The sequence below is a fragment of the Hoplias malabaricus genome, chromosome 1 (genome assembly GCF_029633855.1).
Source record: "Hoplias malabaricus isolate fHopMal1 chromosome 1, fHopMal1.hap1, whole genome shotgun sequence".
Classification (NCBI taxonomy): Eukaryota; Metazoa; Chordata; class Actinopteri; order Characiformes; family Erythrinidae; genus Hoplias; species Hoplias malabaricus.
The window spans coordinates 70,218,119-70,237,928 of NC_089800.1; the positions used below are offsets into that span (position 1 = coordinate 70,218,119).

Sequence of the window (19,810 nt, forward strand, 5' to 3'; positions counted from 1 at the left end):
ACTTTGTCCTTCACACTTATTCACAACACATCACTTATTTAGAAAAAAAATCCTTTTACAGTATTTATGTTTTTGTATATACTGCAATTATGCATAATTGTATACAAGGAACCATGCATTTTGAGAAGATACATTTTTTAAATAATAATAAAAATATGAAGTGCTTAAGACTTATGCACAGTACTGTACATCAGCGAGGAGTACTGTACAGGTTTTATTTGTGCTGAGTGATGGGGAGAGTAGTAGGGCCAGTCATGCACTCCTCAAGGATGGCTCTGGCACTGGAATCTCCCTCTGATGGTGTTACAGTTCTTAATAAAGTGTAATGTAAAGCAGTAGACTGGACACATTTCTGTAGTGTTTTTGTTCATTATTCAACAAGATATTGAACTTGAAGTCCCCTGTGACATCACTGATAGCATACCATGGGAGGTGGACATTACTGAAGCTTTTCCACTGCACTTAACCCTAAGGATCTACTTTTGTACTCATCTCTGCTTGCTTTTTGGTCCATGGTACCTAGATGTTTTTTTCGTTCCTTGTTTTTTGGCAGAAACCAATCCAAGGAATGTTTGTACCCCTTAAGAAGTCCACTGCATCATTTTATGAGCAGCCGTTATGAGTCAGATAAAAACAAATGTGTTCAATACTGTAGCTAGCTTGGAGACTTTACAAAGGGCTAGTTTGTACTCAATTTTCAATGTCCTTGACAAGTCTTTCTGGCCAGTCAGTGTACCGCAAGGTATACACTTCAAGGTTTAGTACCTACTCAGCTCTCTTTGAGCCATCAGAGAGCAGATACTAAAAAAGTACCCAGTCCAGGTACCAAATTTAGCAAAAAATAAATGGACTGAGTCCAGAGAGGTGGAATAGGTACCATGCAGTGGAAAAGCATGATATAATGATATTTGAAACTCATTTTTCTGCAGCAAATGTTAACTTACCACCTAATGTGCATTAAACAATATGTATGTTCTTGTGAGATTATTGCTAGCTCATGTGCATTTCATGGATAGAATAATTCAAAAGCTTATAGGCACTACTTAAATAGCTGAATAAAACCATCTCGTAGTTCCACTCTTGCTTAACACATGGTATCTAAAGCTGCAGTAGAAATAATGTGTGGCTACACCACACAGCTGAAGTTAGCCTACTTGAATTTCCTGTTTCACCCTAAATTTCCCTGCTGATATTGTGTTATATTTACAAGCAACACCTAGCCACAGGAAATAATAAGAATTTTAATAAGAGAATCAACATAAGAACCATTCAGAATCCACCTTAATATCAGGTATGGCATTTTTTTAAATAATGCTTAATAGGTTGGTTTTAATTGCTTGTATTGCTTGGCTACTCCTGAAAGGACTAAGGAAACATAGCAACATTAGTATTATTAGCACAGTGACTGTGACCTCAGTTGGTCAGGTGTTTGCTTAAAATTTGTCCCGTTGTATTAATTTGTCTCACATGGCAGTCACGCAGTCTGCACTGTCTTCCTCTACAGAGACACACACACGAACATTCTTACACTTTCATTTCCTGTGACCTAGTTTAACCAATGAGATCTTAACACATACTTGTTCTGCATTGTCCCTAATCTAATTTGACTAAAAACAAATTTATTTATATTGTGATGTCAGGTCTTTTGGAGTCTTTCTCATCCAACATTTCTTCAGAAATGAAGAGTATTAATACATATTTTGTCATGTATTCCTGCAATACTAGACACAGTTCAGTAGTGGTTCATTACAAATCTCTTGGTTATGTCAGTCAATGAGTCGAGTCAATTTCATATGTACAATTTATTATATAAAATTTCTGTAGATACCTCTCCTAATGGTGACAAAGGCTTTCAGTCTCCAAATGAAAACATTGATTGAATAAAATGTGGTGCATACCTTACAGCAAGGTTAGAATATTTAGTCTTAAAGCTTCCTGGAACATTGTTACAGCAGCAAAGGAAGGGTTTGTATGATTCTTACAGTGACCTCAGAGATGCTAAAGTTGCTAGTGTGTAACTGATTACCCTTTCTCTCTCTCTCTCTCTCTCTCTCTTTCTCTCTCTTTCTCTCTCTCTCTCTCTCTCTCTCTCTCTCTCTCTATATATATATATATATATATATATATATATCTCACCCATATACACACACAGTAAGGGTGCCATATTTTATCGATTTGAAAAGGCCGCAGGATCAAGGGTTAAACCACACACACAACTTTTATCTCCAGCCAGAGGAGGGTGTTCATGTTGGAGTGTGGTAAGACCTATCTCACTTTTTATTTTCTCTACATTGCTTTAAAAAAAAAAAAAAAACTTAAAAAAATAATTCCCTCGCTTCCTCACCCTGATTTCTTTACCCCGATTTTCTTTCTCTCTCTCTCTCTCTCTCTCTCTCTCAGGCACACAGTTCCTGCTGTATTATGGAAAGAGGCACAAGGTAAAGATGGAGAGTGGTTTGAGCGAAGCCTCCAGTCCACACACCCTGTAATGCTGTACCTCCATGGCAATGCAGGAACCAGGTATGTACATATATATATACACACACACACACATTTTTTATCAAAGTCAGTACTAGTACAACAGTTGTATAATTTTAAAGGTCTTATATTGATGTGTGTGTGTGTGTGTGTATGTTCCAGGGGAGGAGATCATAGAGTGCAGCTTTATAAGGTAAAAAATATCTCTTTTTTTTCAGGGTTTAAATTTCATAATAATCTGTGTTGTTTCTTTTGTTAAAGTACATTTTATGGCCAGTAGATTGTAGGCACCTGCTCAAAGGTACAGGCGCACAATTGTTTCTTCTGCTCAAGTCAAAAACAAACTAAAAAACGTCTGTTTGATTCCTCTCTCAGGTTCTTAGTTCACTAGGCTACCATGTAGTCACTTTCGATTATAGAGGTATGTTTTTTTACTTTAAATTCTGAATGATTTTGTAACATTCATTAGAATTGCAGAGAAAATGTAGATTATAAATATCCTTTTTGTGTGTTTCAGGTTGGGGAGATTCAGAAGGAAGCCCTTCGGAGAAAGGAATGACGCTCGATGCGCTGTTCCTCTATCAGTGGCTGAAGCAGAGAATTGGCAACAAGCCACTCTACATATGGGGTCACTCCCTGGGCACTGGGTGTGTATAATTCTCCTACAAAAGTGTTTAGCTTTTTTTCCCGACTGTATTGGTTTTACATTGCATTGCGAATGTTGTAGTTGTTTGTCAGCTGATTCTCCTCTGCCAGCTGACCCATCGCACCTCACGGCTATGTTCCAAAATCTTGCCTGAAATCTTTCTAAGTACCTGTTAATACCCTTGATTTCTGAAGAAATTTAGGAAGAGTATGTGTGTAAAACGTTTTGGCCCTGTAGCACATGTTACACATTGGACAAGAGAGAGAGACTAAAATATGACACACACTGCCTGTTGATTCCTGTTTTTCCAGAGTGTCCACAAATTTAGTGAGACGTCTGTGTGACAGAGGTGAGTTTGTGTTTTTTTTTTTTGTTTGTTTTTTTTTTTTGCAACTTCTTGCGTAGGTTGGAGACTGAAAATATAGGAATATAGGTCAAGTTAATTAAAAAGAGCCTGTATTTAAATCATGATAATTTGTGACCAACAGCATGTGACCAGGCCTGAATTGAATTATACTACAAACCCCATTTCTATTTGGGACACTTTCTAAACATACAACAAAATCTATGAACTGAACATAAATTAAATAAAAAATGCATAAGGATAGGTCAGAGTTCACTACTTTGTGCCAACCTTTGTGATAATTGTCAGTCAGTTCAAAGACAGTTCACAGTGCTGGATAGCAAATAATTGAGGTATTTCACCAACTAGATGGCATGGGTAGGCATCAGTGCTCATGGCATAGGTGATCTATATATTCACATTTTCAGTAGGAGACACCACACTGTTGTAACTTGTGCAGAATGAGGCCTGGCATTTTCCTGCCTCCTAATGAAAATGTATGGTGCATCAGGACGACAACAGCGACCACAGACTATTGAGCAGCTCCAGTTTTGTATACAGCAAGAATGGGCAAAAATTACACTTGCAAAATTGCAACAATTAAAATATTCTATTCCCAAACAATCAAAAAAAATTGATAGTAAGCAGAGGTAAACATGCCATTTTTGAGTGTGTTGCAGGTATCAATTTCTAAATGTCTTTACATTTAATACATCAGATTATGTATATCATTGAAAACACCAAAATCATTTATTTGTCCTTTTGTCTGTCAAACAAAGGTGCAAATGAATTAACAAATTAAAGATTTGTTGCATTTTTAGGAAGCGTCTAAACTTTTCTAGTAATGGGGTTTTGTATATCTGTCAATTCATTAATTTTTGGTTATCACTGGAAAATATATAGGAGACACTGAGTAATATATAGTAATTTCTGAATTATTTATAGCTGATATTAATAATTCTACACCGCGACCCTGAAATGGAAAAACGGAAAAGATGATGATGATGATTAATAATTCTATGTAGATATAATTCTTGCTGCTCTCAAATAATAGTTAATGAATAAACGTATTAGTCACTAAATAATCAAGGGTGGGGGGTTAATTTTCATTTTCTGGTATTCGACAGTGTATTGATTGTGCACAGAATATATCAATGAAGGCTGTTGTAGTGTGTGTTTGAGTCTCATTGCTTTAATTGTCTGATTTATTTTTTGATTGTTGTTTTAAAGGAACACCGCCAGACGCATTAATCCTGGAGTCTCCCTTTACCAACATCAGAGAAGAAGCCACGAGCCATCCCTTCTCTATGGTGAGACTTTAACATTACATTTCATAGCACTGCAAATATAGGACCTGTTTTAATCTGTGCTCTTGTAGCATACTCTGTACGTTTGTTACGGATAAACAGCCCATGTTTTGCATTGTAACATTAATATATATAAATATACTTTGTTGAAGCAACAATAAGTGATGTGGGTCTCCATGTTCAAAAGTAGTTTTATTACAAAATCTCAGAATGTCCAGGCCACTAAGTGTTAGCATAACAGCTGTTTCATAGCTCTTTGATATATAGGCAGTTTAACAAATTACAAACAAACAAAAAACAAACATGAAATATAAATTGTCGTAACATCAGCACTTTAACAGAAGTGTGTTCTTGGAGGATATGTTCAAATATTTGAAACTCATCCTTTCACCACACATGCCCAAACTTTTGCACACTGTGTTAATATCCGTCTTTCCATACACACAGATAAAGCCTTTTCATAGCATTAATATTTACATGCTTTAAAGGGGTGTGTGTGTGTGTGTGTTTGTGTATATAATTTTGTTTTATAGGTATACAGGTATCTGCCAGGGTTTGACTGGTTCTTTCTGGACGCCATCACAGCAAATGACATCCGATTCGCCAGTGATGAAAAGTAAGAGTGTGTGTGTGTGTGTGTGTGTGTGTGTGTGTGTGATTCATAACATTTCAAATTTTGCACCAATTCAATTCATCGACATTGGTGTGACTTGTTTTGGCATCTTAAACACACTTAAAAAAGTGGGGATGTTTAGCACCATGCAACACCATCTTTCCTTTTAATTAGACTGTGCAATAATTTAGGATCTGAGTATACTAGTTGTTACACTTTTGACAGGGGAATTTTTGCCCAAGATATAAGACGTCAGTTGCATAAAAGTCTGTGGTCACTGTTGTCTGACTATCCTCTTCATGATGTGCCATATGAGAATCATGATGCCAAATATGAGATTCTGGAATGTATGTTGTTGTAGCACATTCGGAATGAGGCATGGCATTGTCTTGTTGGATAATTCAAGACCAGTGGCGGATGCTGGTCTTTCAAGGAGGGGAAGCTCAATTTCGACCTACATCATAAAATTTGTCGGTTTATTTATACGTAAATTCCGTTCCTTTTTTAAAAAATGACCTGTGACCCTGTCGGACCAACAAGGCGTGTTTTCCAGGGACTTGACTAGTGTCCTCTCAACGGCCAGCAGAGCTAGGCTTAAACGGACTTGGCCCATGTTAAGTGTGTCCGCCTGTGAGTGCTTTGTGACGGTGGAGGGGCTCAGCAGCACCCGCTGGACAGAAACTGTGATAGAAGTCATAAAGAGTGATAGAAGTCAGTCTCCAAACACAAGCAGCTACAAAAAAACCCACCAGAAATAGAAGCTTGATTTATCGCTAAGAAAATGACAAAAGAAAATGCCGCTAAAAGGATTAAGAAAGTCTCTGGTGCAACTCAGAACAGAATGAAAATATAATGCTCCCACGGATCTTTACACCAAAGGATCGCTGATTCACTCATTTTGCTGTCAATCAAAAAGGGATTCAGCCTCAGACAGATCATCCAATCAGCATGCAGAAGCTGAGCGTCCGGGCCAGCCGAGGCCAGCCCACTGCCCCATAGACCCCCAGAGACGCTAAGCGTCTGATGGGCGGGACAAAGCCCAGCATTTATCCAATGACTCATCTCGTTTTGCTGCACTTCGCTGCTTCGCTATTGAACTCTGTGTACGCTCAGCGTCCTCACTGTTTAAATCAATGTGAAACTTCGGGAATGATTGAGAGGAAAGCCGCGTCTTTACCAGTGATAAGAAGCTGATTCTGAACAACAGTTGAGCGCGTTGTAGTGCATATTTATTCAATGACATGTACACACAACAGTATATATTTGATCACTTGTTTTTTGACATTTTAGGGGAAGCTGAGCTTCCCTTGCAGTCTTAGAGCAATCGCTTCTGTTCAAGACCCACTCTGGGTGTGTCCCACTGTCTATGAGGGGTTTGGTGTGTTCTCCCTATGGGTGTCCTTCCCACAGTCCCAAAACACACGTTGGTAGGTGGATTGGCTACTCAAAAGTGTCTGAGTGTGTGTTGCCCTGTGAAGGACTGGCACCCCCCTGCAGGGTGTATTTCCTGCCTTGCGCCCAGTGATCCTGGGTAGGCTTCTGACACACTGCGGCCATGAACTGGATAAGCAGTTAGAGACAATGAATGAATAAATTAATATATACAGTGCCTCCAAGTAGTATTCAACCCCCTGCAGATTTTTCAAATTCAACATGTTGCAAATAAGTTAGAGCCTTCAAGCTTTGAACAAGAGTAGCATTTATTAACAGATGCTAAAATAAGATGCTAAAAAAGTTGCTAAACTAAATAATATTACGTTTTAAACATATATATTATGGTCAATTATTATTCAACACCTAGGTTTAATATTTAATAAAATAACCCTTGTTTGCAATTACAACTATTAATATTTTTTATAAGCCCTGATCAGGCTGGCACAGGTCTCTGGAGTAATCTTGGCCTACTCCTCCATGCAGATCTTCTCCAAGTTATCTACGTTCTATGGGCATCTCTTCTGGAATTTGATCTTGAGCTCCATACACAAGTTTTCAATTGTGTTAAGGTCAGGAGACTGACTAGGCCACTACAACACTTTGATTTTTTCCCTCTTAAACGAGACCTTGGTTTTGTTGGCCGTGATCTTTGGGGTCATTGTCAAATCAAATCAAATCAAATTTATTTATATAGCGCTTTTCACAACTGATGTTGTCACAAAGCAGCTTCACAGAATTCCAGTAAGATTGTCCTTTTGAAAGATGAAATGATGACCCATCTTAAGATCCTTCATAGAGGAGCCGAGGTTTTTGGCCCAGATCTCCAGGTAGGCTGTGCTATCCATCTTCCCGTGCAGGCGGACCAGATGGCCAGGCCCTTGGCTGAGAAGCAGCCCCACAGCATGATGCTGCCACCACCATACTTGACAGTAGGGATGGTATTCAGTGCCAACCTCTGGTCTCAACAGACCAGAGAACCTTGAACCAATCTGCCTCAGAGTCCTCAAAGTGATGATGAGCAAGTATTAGATGGGCCTTGACATGACGCTTTGAAAGTAAGGGTACCTTACGTGCTCACCTGGAACAGTGACCATTGCAGTGGAGTATGTTAACTTATGGTGTTAATTGAAACCAGTGTCCCCACCGCCATGGGATCTTACAGCAGCGCCCTCTATATACCACTCCAGATAAATGTTACCTTTACAAATACGCAAATCATTCATTCATTCATTATCTGTAACGCTTATCCAGTTCAGGGTCGCGGTGGGTCCAGAGCCTACCTGGAATCATTGGGCGCAAGGCGGGAATACACCCTGGAGGGGGGGGGCGCCAGTCCTTCACAGAGCAACACAGACACACACATTCACACCTACGGGACACTTTTGAGTCACCAATCCACCTACCAACGTGTGTTTTTGGACTGTGGGAGGAAACCGGAGCACCCGGAGGAAACCCACACGGACACGGGGAGAACATACTACCTCACAGACAGTCACCCGGAGCGGGAATCGAACCCACAACCTCCAGGCCCGGTGACTGCGACACTGTCTGCTACCTGCTGCGCCACCGTGCCGCCCACATGCAAATCACCCATGCTGTAAGAACTAATGCACCCTGATACCATGACAGATGGCATAATTTGGTTTTTCACTATTTGTTAATAAAAAAGCTGAACAGGTAGACTCATCTGAGGAAGCTGGGTATCAGACTCTTGCATAAGAGTATATGTATTCTGTGTGTTAATGGTTCTGCGTTATATTTTGTAATTTCACAGACTGCAGTTTTAAAAAAGGAAATGTTTCTCACTCACCCTCTCTCATTTTCTTTTGCTCTCTCATTCTTTCTGTATTTCTTTCATTTTCTGTTGCACTTTCTCTATATCTGCACACTGTTTTACTCTCTCTCTCTCTCTCTCTCTCACACGAACAGTGTGAATCATATCTCGTGTCCAGTTCTGATCCTCCATGCTGAAGATGACACAGTTGTCCCTTTCCAGCTCGGCAAAAAGGTACGAGTCCATATCCTCATGTTATACTTTTTAAATGTATTTTAATTTTGTTATTTGGTTTTGTTTTAATCAATATTATTAATTCTTTTACTCAGCAGTCTAAACTGGGTTTTGGAGCCTAAGGGAGGTTCTACAAAAATATACTGATGTTTAGGTTTTTCTGAGCGTTGGCAGAGAGATGTTTGATGGCCATGGCACACATGATTAGTTATTGTGTGCAGAGCCACCAAAAAGTCATCATTCTTCATTCTGCAAACAGAACTCTAAGTGAAACTTAAATATGTTTGTGCTGCTGGTTCCCAGTACCACATGCTCTGTATTCAATTATCAAAGACAGGTTTGTGTGTATCAGTGGTGTTTTAGAAATGGCTGTAAATTGGCAGATTTTGGCTTATTTTCAGTAAATTATTCTCTTCTTTAGATTCTCTCCTGAGGGTTTGGCTTGTATTTTTAATTTTCTAATAATTGTCTGAATTTTTGCAAACAATTTGTAAACATTGTTTTGTAAACAATGATTTATGTTCCAGTCTTCTATTGTTTTTTTCTGTATGGCAGCCCCAATAAAACCAGTGCTGTATTGCTAGTTGGGTCCTACTGTAGAAGCACAACAGACATTTCTACTGTAGACCTACAATAGTGTTTAGATTTTAGCGATTTCTCCTTACAGCGATCCATTTAAGATAACCAAGGGATGCCTTAACTGTTGTAATTTTATCTGTTTATAAAATTTTATTTTATTACTTTCTAAACATTTGTGGTTACACTTTATTTGACTGGTTCCCTATACATAATCTACAGATAATATAATCATTAACAAAGTACCCATATTGTAACATTATTTTTTTCAGTGTAGAGAGAGTGCTAGGTTTTGAGATGGACCTATACAATAATAATTTTTTCCCTTTTCTCAGCTGTACAATATAGCTGCTCAGTCCAAGAGTTTGAGTGGACACAAGGTGCAGTTCATTCCCTTCCCCAGTTCTCTGGGATATAGACACAAGTTTATCTACAGGAGCCCCCAGTTGCCTCATATACTCAGGTAAACACACACACACAAATACATTGTTCAAATGGTTGTGCAGCCCTTGTCAAGTCTCAATTGATTAGTTTTTTTAATTAAATATAGGCTATATATTCTTTACAGAGAAAATATTTCTTCACATTTTTATTCACAATTAGTGTATATTTGCTGAATATATATATATATATATATATATATATATATATATATATATATATATAAATTCAAGTAAAAATTTAGCTTTGTTTCAGGTTGTAGTCACAACTGTAAAGACTGTGTTCACTTATTTCCTCTTGAATTTAACCTTTGAAACTATAACTGACCCGATTCTCTCTCTCTCTCTCTCTCTCTCAGTGATTTTCTTGCAGCGACTCATCCTCATGTATAGCTGAGAGTTGCTCCAACTGAGTGCCCTTATACACTCATTACCAAACACAAACACACACTCCTGTCTGCACTGTGTACGTACACACACACACACACACACACATCAGATGTCAGATGTATCTCCACTGTCTTTTGCATTCTTATGTTGACACAGAGAGAGAGAATGAGATGGTGAGTGAGTGAGTGAGTGAGTGAGTGAGTGAGTGAGCGAGCGAGCGAGTGAAAGCATGTGTGTAACTGAGAAAAAGAATGAGCAATACATGAACACAACAATAAGAAGAGGAGTATGACTGGGAACATGAAAGAGCAATATTGAGAGATATTTAAATCAAGTGTGGTTCTGTTACTAAATGGACACAGGTAGCAGTTGAGCACCTTGTATGCAAATGATATGCAAATCTGCACTAAACGAATTACCTTAAACATCAGTAACTCACAGAATCAACAGCTGAGAAAAAGCTCAGTAGGTTGGCATTTTAGGGCCACTGTTAAAAAGGAATATTACCTGTTAAAATGAAGTCAATATTTATATAATTAAATGCTATTTTTCTGAAGAATAAAGTCATAATAATTTGAGAATAAAGTCATAACATAAGTTGTAATATTTCATAATTTCATTCTTATATTAGTATTAAAATATAAAAGAATTGTGACTTTATTTTCAAAATATAATTGCATTATTCTCCAAAGTTTTACATACAATGTGACTAAATATATTGTGACTTTATGATAAAATATTTTATTCCCGGCATATAGTATATAATTATATATATTAGAATGTATCATTTATGATTTGCAGTGTCCCTAAAACCCTGTAGAAGCTCAGAGAGGTGGAGCATATATATTTATAATCACAAGGTGTCACAGTTGTGAATGTACTGTAATAATCAGCAGATTAATTTAATTAATTTTATTAATTTTATGTATCAGTTTTTAAGTATAATTTGATATAGTGTAAATGTGAATTCTTTTTTATTTTATTTTTTTGGTACTTTTTATTGTGGGCTTATGTTTTAGCTTTTATTTTGAAGTATTTTCTTTACTTTTTGTTGAAACAAGTTCAGCATAGGTTCCAACCCAGTATGCATTGTACCGCTTTACAGCAGCTAAAGGGTTAACGGTGAACATCAGCTATATAAAAGTGCTGCTTCTTTGCAGGTGAAAAAATACCTGAAAATTCCTGTAATTGTTAGTAATTACTCATGATTTTATTTAGTACATATTACAAAACAAACAATGTACTGTGAAGTCTTGGGTACTGTACAGTAAAAATATTTATTTTTATTTTGACATCTTTTCAGAATCCAATATTGTAATAAAAAAGCATAGACTTGTCCAACTTATCAATCCCTATCATATAATATTAATGGGCAAGATGTCCCATTATTGATTTTTATTATACTCTAGACCAAGTTAAAAGAGCATTCATTAATTTTCTGCAATGATTAATTTTCACAGTTGAATACTGACACCTAGTGGTCGGGATGTATCAGCGATTCATCCTAAACCTTTTTTTATGCATGGCCGTCCCCATGTGGGGAACCAGCTTTATGGAAAGTGTAGAATTTTATTATATTTCTGAGAGTTATTAAATTATTGAGAAAGTATTTCATTATGACCTGTCTGGGGTGAGCCTTGTGCCCAGTGATTCTGGATTCTAGAAAACTTACTTAAAATACCTGTTACGTTTCTTCAGATTTTTCTGTACACATTACATATGGTTTTAACTTATTTTTAAAGGCTTGTATTATCTTTTTAAACTTTGTGCATTTATACTAATATCCGTCAACTCTTTGCACATTCCAAATGTTAGGAGGCATGTATGTGTGTTAAATCAATTTAATATTTTCTTCCCCCTAAAATATATATTCAGTTCTATTAACTGCTTTAAAACATTTAGCTAAATCAGCTGAACTCATTGGTCAGACAAATTATATGCAAATACACTTTTATTTCCACAACAGCACAAAATAATTTAACTAAAAATGTGCACATTTATTCATTATTTAGATCAAAACTTTAAAAAGAAATTTATGTGACCTTTCAAGTGATTTAATTTATGTTGTTCTTTAGTGGAGTGATGTAATATCACTTTCCAGGGTTTATTTTATTCTGTGAAAATGCACATGTAAACTATGGCTTGGAAAATATATGGATTTGGCTGATATTAACAAAACTGGGATCAATATTAGCAGTTTTTGGCTGGGATTGGAACTCAGAATTTGAGCCTGTAGGCAACCCAGTATTAAATTAGCAATCAGTCATTTTTTCCATAGATTATTCTACACATTTATAAAACAGCCATTATACTGACATTGCACTGAATGTATCAGGGATTCTGTACTAAAGATGTAGTGGTAGACTTGCTTTATATATCATAAATTTAGTCCACACATGTAGTCCGTTACATATGGACCAGAAAATAATATGAATCTTCATCTCATGTAAGTTGCACTTTAGAAAAAAATGTGAAAAAAAAATAAACTCATTGTTATTGCCATTTTTTGGCAGTAAAAAATGACTGATTGCTCCATCTTCAGTGCTGCAATATTTAATAATGTTCAAAAACTAGTTTTCTGCTATGAATTTTAGTCAGAAATGTGAAAATATGACAAATGAGAACACTCAAATCAGCAGGAGAGCACTGTTCAACTAAACAACTAGAATATAAAATACAGAGATATATACTGGAATAATCAGTGCCCAAAAATGTATGCGGATATTGTCCACTACATTAGATATTGATAATCGTGGTGTTAAAACACACTTGAAATTAATGAATGCTAGTATTTACAAACATATTCACATACATACAGACATAAAAACAACTTTTTGGGGATGGTTTTCCCTTTGTCTACATTTTGCTTCCTCAGGCTGCTGTTTCAGCCATATACCAAGCTCTTGTTACAATGTTTATTGCTTGTGAATCACTAGCAATATTTTAATCATTCTGTATGAAATAGGGGACAAGGGAATTGAGACACATGCTGTGAAATCTGTAAAACAGGTCATAGGCTAGTAATCTAATGGCTTATTTAAGGACGTTTAATTAGTGTTAAGGGATCTTTGCTGCCTATTTCTTTTTTTTGTTTTACTCCAGCTGCAAAGCCAGTTCTTCATTCCTAAATTGGCTTCATTTAAACCCTAAAAAAAGTACTGTACTCTGTCCAGTTAGCTTCAAAATATATAAGCCATATGTGATGTAATAGCTCGGTAAGACGTCGTGATTAGTTTAAATGAGGATTGTGTATGCATGTGAAGGGGAAAAAAAGAAATACCTTTCAGATATGGATATCTTTCATAGTAAAATCCACAAAACATTCTGGGATTTGTCAAAGCAAAAATGTATTGAATGTAATATTTATGCTGAAAAAAAAGGCTCAACATTCCTTTTAGGGACTTGGAAGTGTCAGATGGTGACCAGAAAATTAGAAGAAGAAAAACAAATCCAACAATTTGGTGTATTTAATAACCTAGCTAATTTGTGAAAAAAAAAAAAAAAAAAAACATAGAAATTCCAATAATGGGGTGGCACAGTCCCGCTCCGTGTGACTGTCTGTTTGGTGTGTTCTCCCTGTGTCCGCGTGGGTTTCCTCTGGGTGCTCCCATTTCCTCCCACGGTCCAAAAACACACTTTGGTAGGTGGATTGGCAACTCAAAAGTGTCCATAGGCATGAATGTGTGAGTGTGTGTTGCCCTGTGAAGGACCGGCACCCCCTCCAGGGTGTGTTCCCGCCTTCCGCTCAGTGATTCATTATTCACATAATGAATGAAAGAATGAATACCAATAATTATTTACTAATCTAATGTATAATAATCTGCGACACAGTTATACCAATGATATTGTATTGTGCAGCTGTGCATAATTAAGCAGCTAACATAGCAGATAGCAAACTGGTTAAAGTGTTTACCATGGTTAAATCAGAAAAATTGATCTGGGTGCATCTCATTTGTGTATTACACACTGTAACGTATATATACTAATCTTAATAGTATGCATTTGGCAGTTTAGTATGCAAACTAAGAATTTACTCTTTTCATACTAACAGGGAGTAGGGACGCATTGTTGCGTCAACAACATACTTCAACTAGTTCTAGTGACATCAGTCATTTTAATTAGCCTTTCAGTTTCCATTGCATTGTGGGTAAAGAATCCAACCAGTTCTAAGCATGCACTGTAATGTTTTGAACAACATTCTAACTTTGACACTATACTACATTTGCAAAAGCTATTAGGTATTAGTGTTAATACACAACTGGGACACACTGATTAATATAGTCTGTGTTTATTTAGAGACAATTGGGGTGACATATAAAAAATAAATAAATATGGCTGTTAAAATTGGGGGGAGGCAAGTATAACGGGTATATATATATATATATATATATATAAAATTTATTTTCACATCACGAGTTCAACTGAAGAACTAAGTAATTAGTAATTATAGAGCAATTCAACTTTGCTGTGATTTGGTTGACTATATTAGCTTTCTTTTTGCGCATGTCTGTTTAGTACACAAAATAAAATGTTATACTTTTTACCAAAAAGGCAACAAATGGCACTGAGTGACCACCTGTGGATGTATGTTGCAACTTGTGGGTGACGTTAGCAGTAGAGTTAGCCTGCAGTTCTGCTCAAATTCTTCACATATATTTGAACTTCAGTTGTTTTCTTTTTTGTTTAGGTGTGTGTGTGGTGTTGTCCCCCTCATCCCCCAAGTACAAATCCTCAAATATTCAAGACATTGTGCCCCTCAGATTATTGCACCATGATTTTTTCCAGTGTTGAGGGACTAAAATAACCTAGATTCTAAAGATTTGACACTCAGCTCAGATTCTGTTCAGCTGCCTTTGTTGAAGTTGACCAAACACATTTTTGAAGCTTACATTAAATTATCTTTAAGATATTTTAGAAAAAAATACTGTAAAATTTGTCTTAATGTTTTTAGCAAAATATTAAAAGTGGTTTACAGTTTTTGTTTGTTTTTTCTTTTTGCTTTTGTTTTTTAAGCTGCTCAATCTACTGTACACATATGGGATTATGTATGGGATATTTGTTTGTACATAATAAAAGACTGAACTCATGCCTTGTCTATGTGTATAATTAGAACAGAGGCTTTCAAACTTTGTCATCTTAAGGCCCAGCTATTAAACTTTAGAATTGTTTTACTTAAAACAATTTTGGAATCTGTTTGCTTACATATTCTGGGAAATATTGTAACAAAGGTACAGCAATCCATTTCTGAGAAAAATTTGGTCTTCTTTGATATGCTGTATGACTTTCCCATTGGAAAAACTTGACCTTGATCAAATATGGCAGCTTTCAAGATGGTGGCCATGTTGTGAACATAGCCTAAAAGATAGGCCCCCTCACCCATTCTTTGCTGGGGTCTTTAGGTATGTCATTTTTTCCTTTTGTTTCTGAAAATAAAGGGTGTCCTTAGACCTTTGACCCTGTATAATACAGAGAGGATTCAAAATGTTAAAACCCACTAAAATGCTGCTTCCATATTTACAATATCGTAATATCTGTCAAATTCATATCCAACCTGACTGTATGGACCCAGAACATTTCCCAGAGTATTATTACAAGATATACTGTTTGACAGTGTGTAGTCAGTGCTTACATGAAGAGAATGGTTTAAAATATGGCTGGCCATTACTGTATTGAAAGTAGCAGAATCAAGTCAAATATGAGGAAGAAGCCATTAGAGTCATTGGGCCATCTTTCAACAGGTAATTTGGAACAGCCTTTTAAAGACCAAGAAACCACACCTTGCAAACCAGACACCACAAAAACATGCTTTAACAACAAATAACACCAATGTTGGCGTAATACAGCGGTCACGATAGATATTTATAATTTGCACCATTCTGTGAAACAGGCCAGGTTGAGAGATTCACAAATAGTTGTTTGTTTTGGTGCCATTAGCTGCTTTGCTTTTTAGAATCAAAAGCTAGTTCATCAGTCATTGTCTGTAACCACTTATCCAGTTCAGTGTTGCGGTAGGTCCAAACGCACCCAGGAAATTGTGCCAGTCCTTCACAGGGTGACACACACATTTGAGTAGCTAATCCACCTACCAACATGCTTTTTAGACCGTGAGAGGAAACCCACAAACCCACAACCTCCAGGTCCCTGGAACTGTGTGACTGGGACACTTCCTGCTACACTACCGTGGCGCACGGAATTCAAGTTGCCTTGTGGAAAAGCGCGGCTGTAAACAAAACTAGAAATCAGTGGTTAAAAACAGTCCTCCATTTTGGTCCAGATGTTTCACACAACAGCTAGCAAACCCTCTATTAAAACTACTAAAAACCCCAGATGAAAAGATAATGGTGGCACGGTGGCGCAGCAGGTAGTGTCACACAGCTCCAGGGACCTGGAGGTTGCGGGTTCAATTCCCGCTCTGGGTGACTGTCTGTGAGGAGTTGGTGTGTTCTCCCTGTGTCTGCGTGGGTTTCCTCCGGGTGCTCCGGTTTCCGCCCATGAGTGAATGAATGAATGAAAAGATAACTAGCATATAACTATCTTTAAGTGTGCACTTTGATGACGTATGATGACGTTGTTGTAGGTGAGCAAAAGGGGCGCGTCGGGATCAAGTGTTCAAGGGCTCGAAGCTCAGAGCAGGAATGGGACACACTTCGCCGCGCGCACCTTCTTGTGCTTACATCACTTTCAGCCGCGCTCCGCTCCGCGCCACATCCCTGTGTTTTACTGGAGCCGCGAACAGAAATGGATTGAAAGTTATTAAGGTAATTAATCATAGTCTCTTCTTCGTATTTGGACGCGTGTCTGTGTCACACGAGCCTTTCACTTTCTGCTCTATATTTTACAAAACGGAAAGTCGTCACTTCTGTCCCTTTAACGACACAAATACACGGACACACCTGACCCTTACTGACCTTCTGACGAGTTCATCCAGTTACATCTTTTTCTGTTTAACATTAACTTTAGAAGAAAACAGACCAACTCTCCGGATCATTAAAGGGGAACAGGGGAGAGACTGAATTATAGCTCTCACGTACAGCACGTTTTATCAGACAGACCTTATAAAATATGAAATGTAGATACGTATTTTACATAAATGTCTGGATCCCAGCGATGCTCTGATCAGTTATCAAGTCTGTATTACTTCTGGTTGATAAAACGTGGTGCTTGGTTAGAGTAACGTTTAAAAAACACAGTTAAAACGTAAGCTCATCAGTTTCTGTCATGATCATTCTGAAGTTTGGTACAAAATTAACAGGTTTCACTGATAATAAACTGTCAAGAAATTACAAAAATATTATTTTATACTGTTGCTTAGGGCCAAATGTTGGAATGAATCTGTCCAAAAAGGCATTTGTTATTTATCTTGTTAGAGTATCTGTTTATGTATTAAATTCAGCAGCACAGGGGCACGGTTATGGAAGCATTTGTGCTGCCAACATGTGTCCTCTTTTTTGAGGAAAAAAACCTGAAATATGGTCACCCTAGTATAATACATTTTGTGTTTTGAATCCGCAACGATAGCGCTTTCTCCATGTTGGCTCAAATTGAGCATATCTTACACACAGCCAGAGAAGGGAACAGCACCTCTACGGGAAGGGGACATTAAATGTACCTGGCTGTTAGGAGGGATTCCTTTTGAAATGTATTGAATTTGGTACAAGATGGTTCTCGGGCAAAAAATAAATAAATAAATAAATAAATAAATAAACAAACAAAAGAAAAACAGTGTGACCTGTGCAATTTTGCTAATTTAAATTAGAAAAGTCCTGGGGCAATAGCCCTGTAGCCAGGGCCTAGGCACACACCGATCCAATGAATACACTAATACACTTGGCAAAAGAGTCTTGATCTTGCCCGGTGTGTTCAGTTGAAGTGTAACTATCTCCATTTTCCGTATGTTCCCTTTATACCAACCTTAACCAGCCTAACAGTCCATTAACCTTCTAATATGTCATATATCCCTATTGAACCACGACTACATGACAATTTTAAACGTTTTGTGCTCATGCTATTATCTTAAGCCTGTTTTCTGTTAAATTCTTACACGTTTCTCCCTCGTGAACAACACAGTTTGGTGCTTGATACGTGTTCCTTGTGATTTATCAATTGACATTATTTTTATCATAACTGTAAACGACCTAAAATACAAGCTTTATTAGAATGTCTCATAGACATCAAATTGTTTAAGATCACTTCCTTCCCTCCATCTGCACTTGCAGTGATATCATCTGCAAACAGCCTATGGACCTCAAGCTATGAATAATACGAATAGTAACATAGGCTATAGTTTAAAGGAGCTGTAATACTGACACCAAACGTTTAAAATCTGAACTATAAAACAGTTTCAAAGTAGTGGAGAGAGCTATATGCCTACCTCCTCCTCCACAGACGTGAAGCTCGACCAGGTTGCCATTTTGAGGAAAATAGCTAAGAATATGCCACAATGAACATATTTACACACAAAGTGTTCATCATTTCACTAAAACATCTACATACGCAAGAGAAAGGCAAACAAGTGAACGAGTGGCCACCATTCCCTGCATTTACAATACTTTACTGTCAAAATACACATTAAATATGTAGAATAGACATGTCTGGTGTTACTTATTGATTTTCCCTTTCACCATAAATGTTGTTTAGGAGGCAGATCTTTGTTTCTTATTCACAGTGTTAATGGTCAAACATTTTGTTCGACCTTACGTGTCCATTTACGAGTCTGTGTTAATCGCCAGGTTCTAGAATTCTCTGTTCCACCTTAAGAGCTGAAGCGACTGTTATTCCACTTTATCCGTTTAAACCACACAAACCAATTGAATGTGATGTCACTAAACATTTACCTACTTAGTGAAAGGCAAAAATGGAAAATTAGATTCCTGTATTTACAAGAATCTAATCCACATTTAAAAAATTTAGTCTAAACAAGGTTGGTGATATTTTCCCTTCAGCCATAAATGTAATCTTTGCTTCTTATTCTTAATTTTCGTATTCACGCATTTAGTTTAACCTTAAATGGGTCAGTTTGAGTCTTATTTGCGTTATTCTGCAGCTTTGAATGCTCATTTCCATCTTAAACCAACTTTACCGGAGAAAACTAAAGCTAGCGCTAGGTTAAATAAAACTCGCTAGATTAAACAAAACATTTTTTGTTTTTCAACACAAACACCATGGAGAAACACTCATGAATCTGTCTCAGTTTCTTTAAAACAATAGTATTTACACATTTCAATCATGTATTCACCTTCTTTTTATAAAACACACAAAACACAGTCCTAACACCTCTCAAATGTCACAATGACACTTTCTTTATATGAAACACACAACCTATGGCGTTTACTAATGGTAATCTATAAATAGGCGTCTTGTTTCTTTTTTTCTTTTTTTTTTTTAAGAAATGATTTGCTGTTAAAATTAGATGAGGCAGCAGTGTTTTAGCTTTGACTGTTTCCTTAATCTATGATCACACATCCTCGACATTTTATGACAAAGTACAGTAAATAATTTACCAATAAATTACATTTCTTTATATAATTCTGACTTATACTTGCACTGGAGTATTCGTCATTCCCACTGCATTTAGC

General features: G+C 37.0%; 1 protein-coding gene across 2 annotated transcripts in view; it reads left to right on the top strand.

Moving 5' to 3' along the window:
• The window catches only part of abhd12 (abhydrolase domain containing 12, lysophospholipase), a 35,896-nt gene extending 20,575 nt beyond the window's left edge, over window positions 1-15,321 (top strand). For both annotated transcript variants that reach the window (XM_066672372.1, XM_066672365.1), the window contains 12 exons: window positions 2,153-2,258; window positions 2,401-2,520; window positions 2,641-2,671; window positions 2,854-2,899; window positions 2,996-3,125; window positions 3,436-3,473; window positions 4,698-4,777; window positions 5,308-5,390; window positions 8,751-8,829; window positions 9,741-9,868; window positions 10,205-10,311; window positions 14,923-15,321. In XM_066672372.1, coding sequence (XP_066528469.1) covers window positions 2,153-2,258; window positions 2,401-2,520; window positions 2,641-2,671; window positions 2,854-2,899; window positions 2,996-3,125; window positions 3,436-3,473; window positions 4,698-4,777; window positions 5,308-5,390; window positions 8,751-8,829; window positions 9,741-9,868; window positions 10,205-10,238 — 875 coding nt within the window. In that variant the 3' untranslated portion in view covers window positions 10,239-10,311; window positions 14,923-15,321. The remainder of the gene's footprint in view (window positions 1-2,152; window positions 2,259-2,400; window positions 2,521-2,640; window positions 2,672-2,853; window positions 2,900-2,995; window positions 3,126-3,435; window positions 3,474-4,697; window positions 4,778-5,307; window positions 5,391-8,750; window positions 8,830-9,740; window positions 9,869-10,204; window positions 10,312-14,922) is intronic.
• Window positions 15,322-19,810: the final 4,489 nt, after the last annotated feature.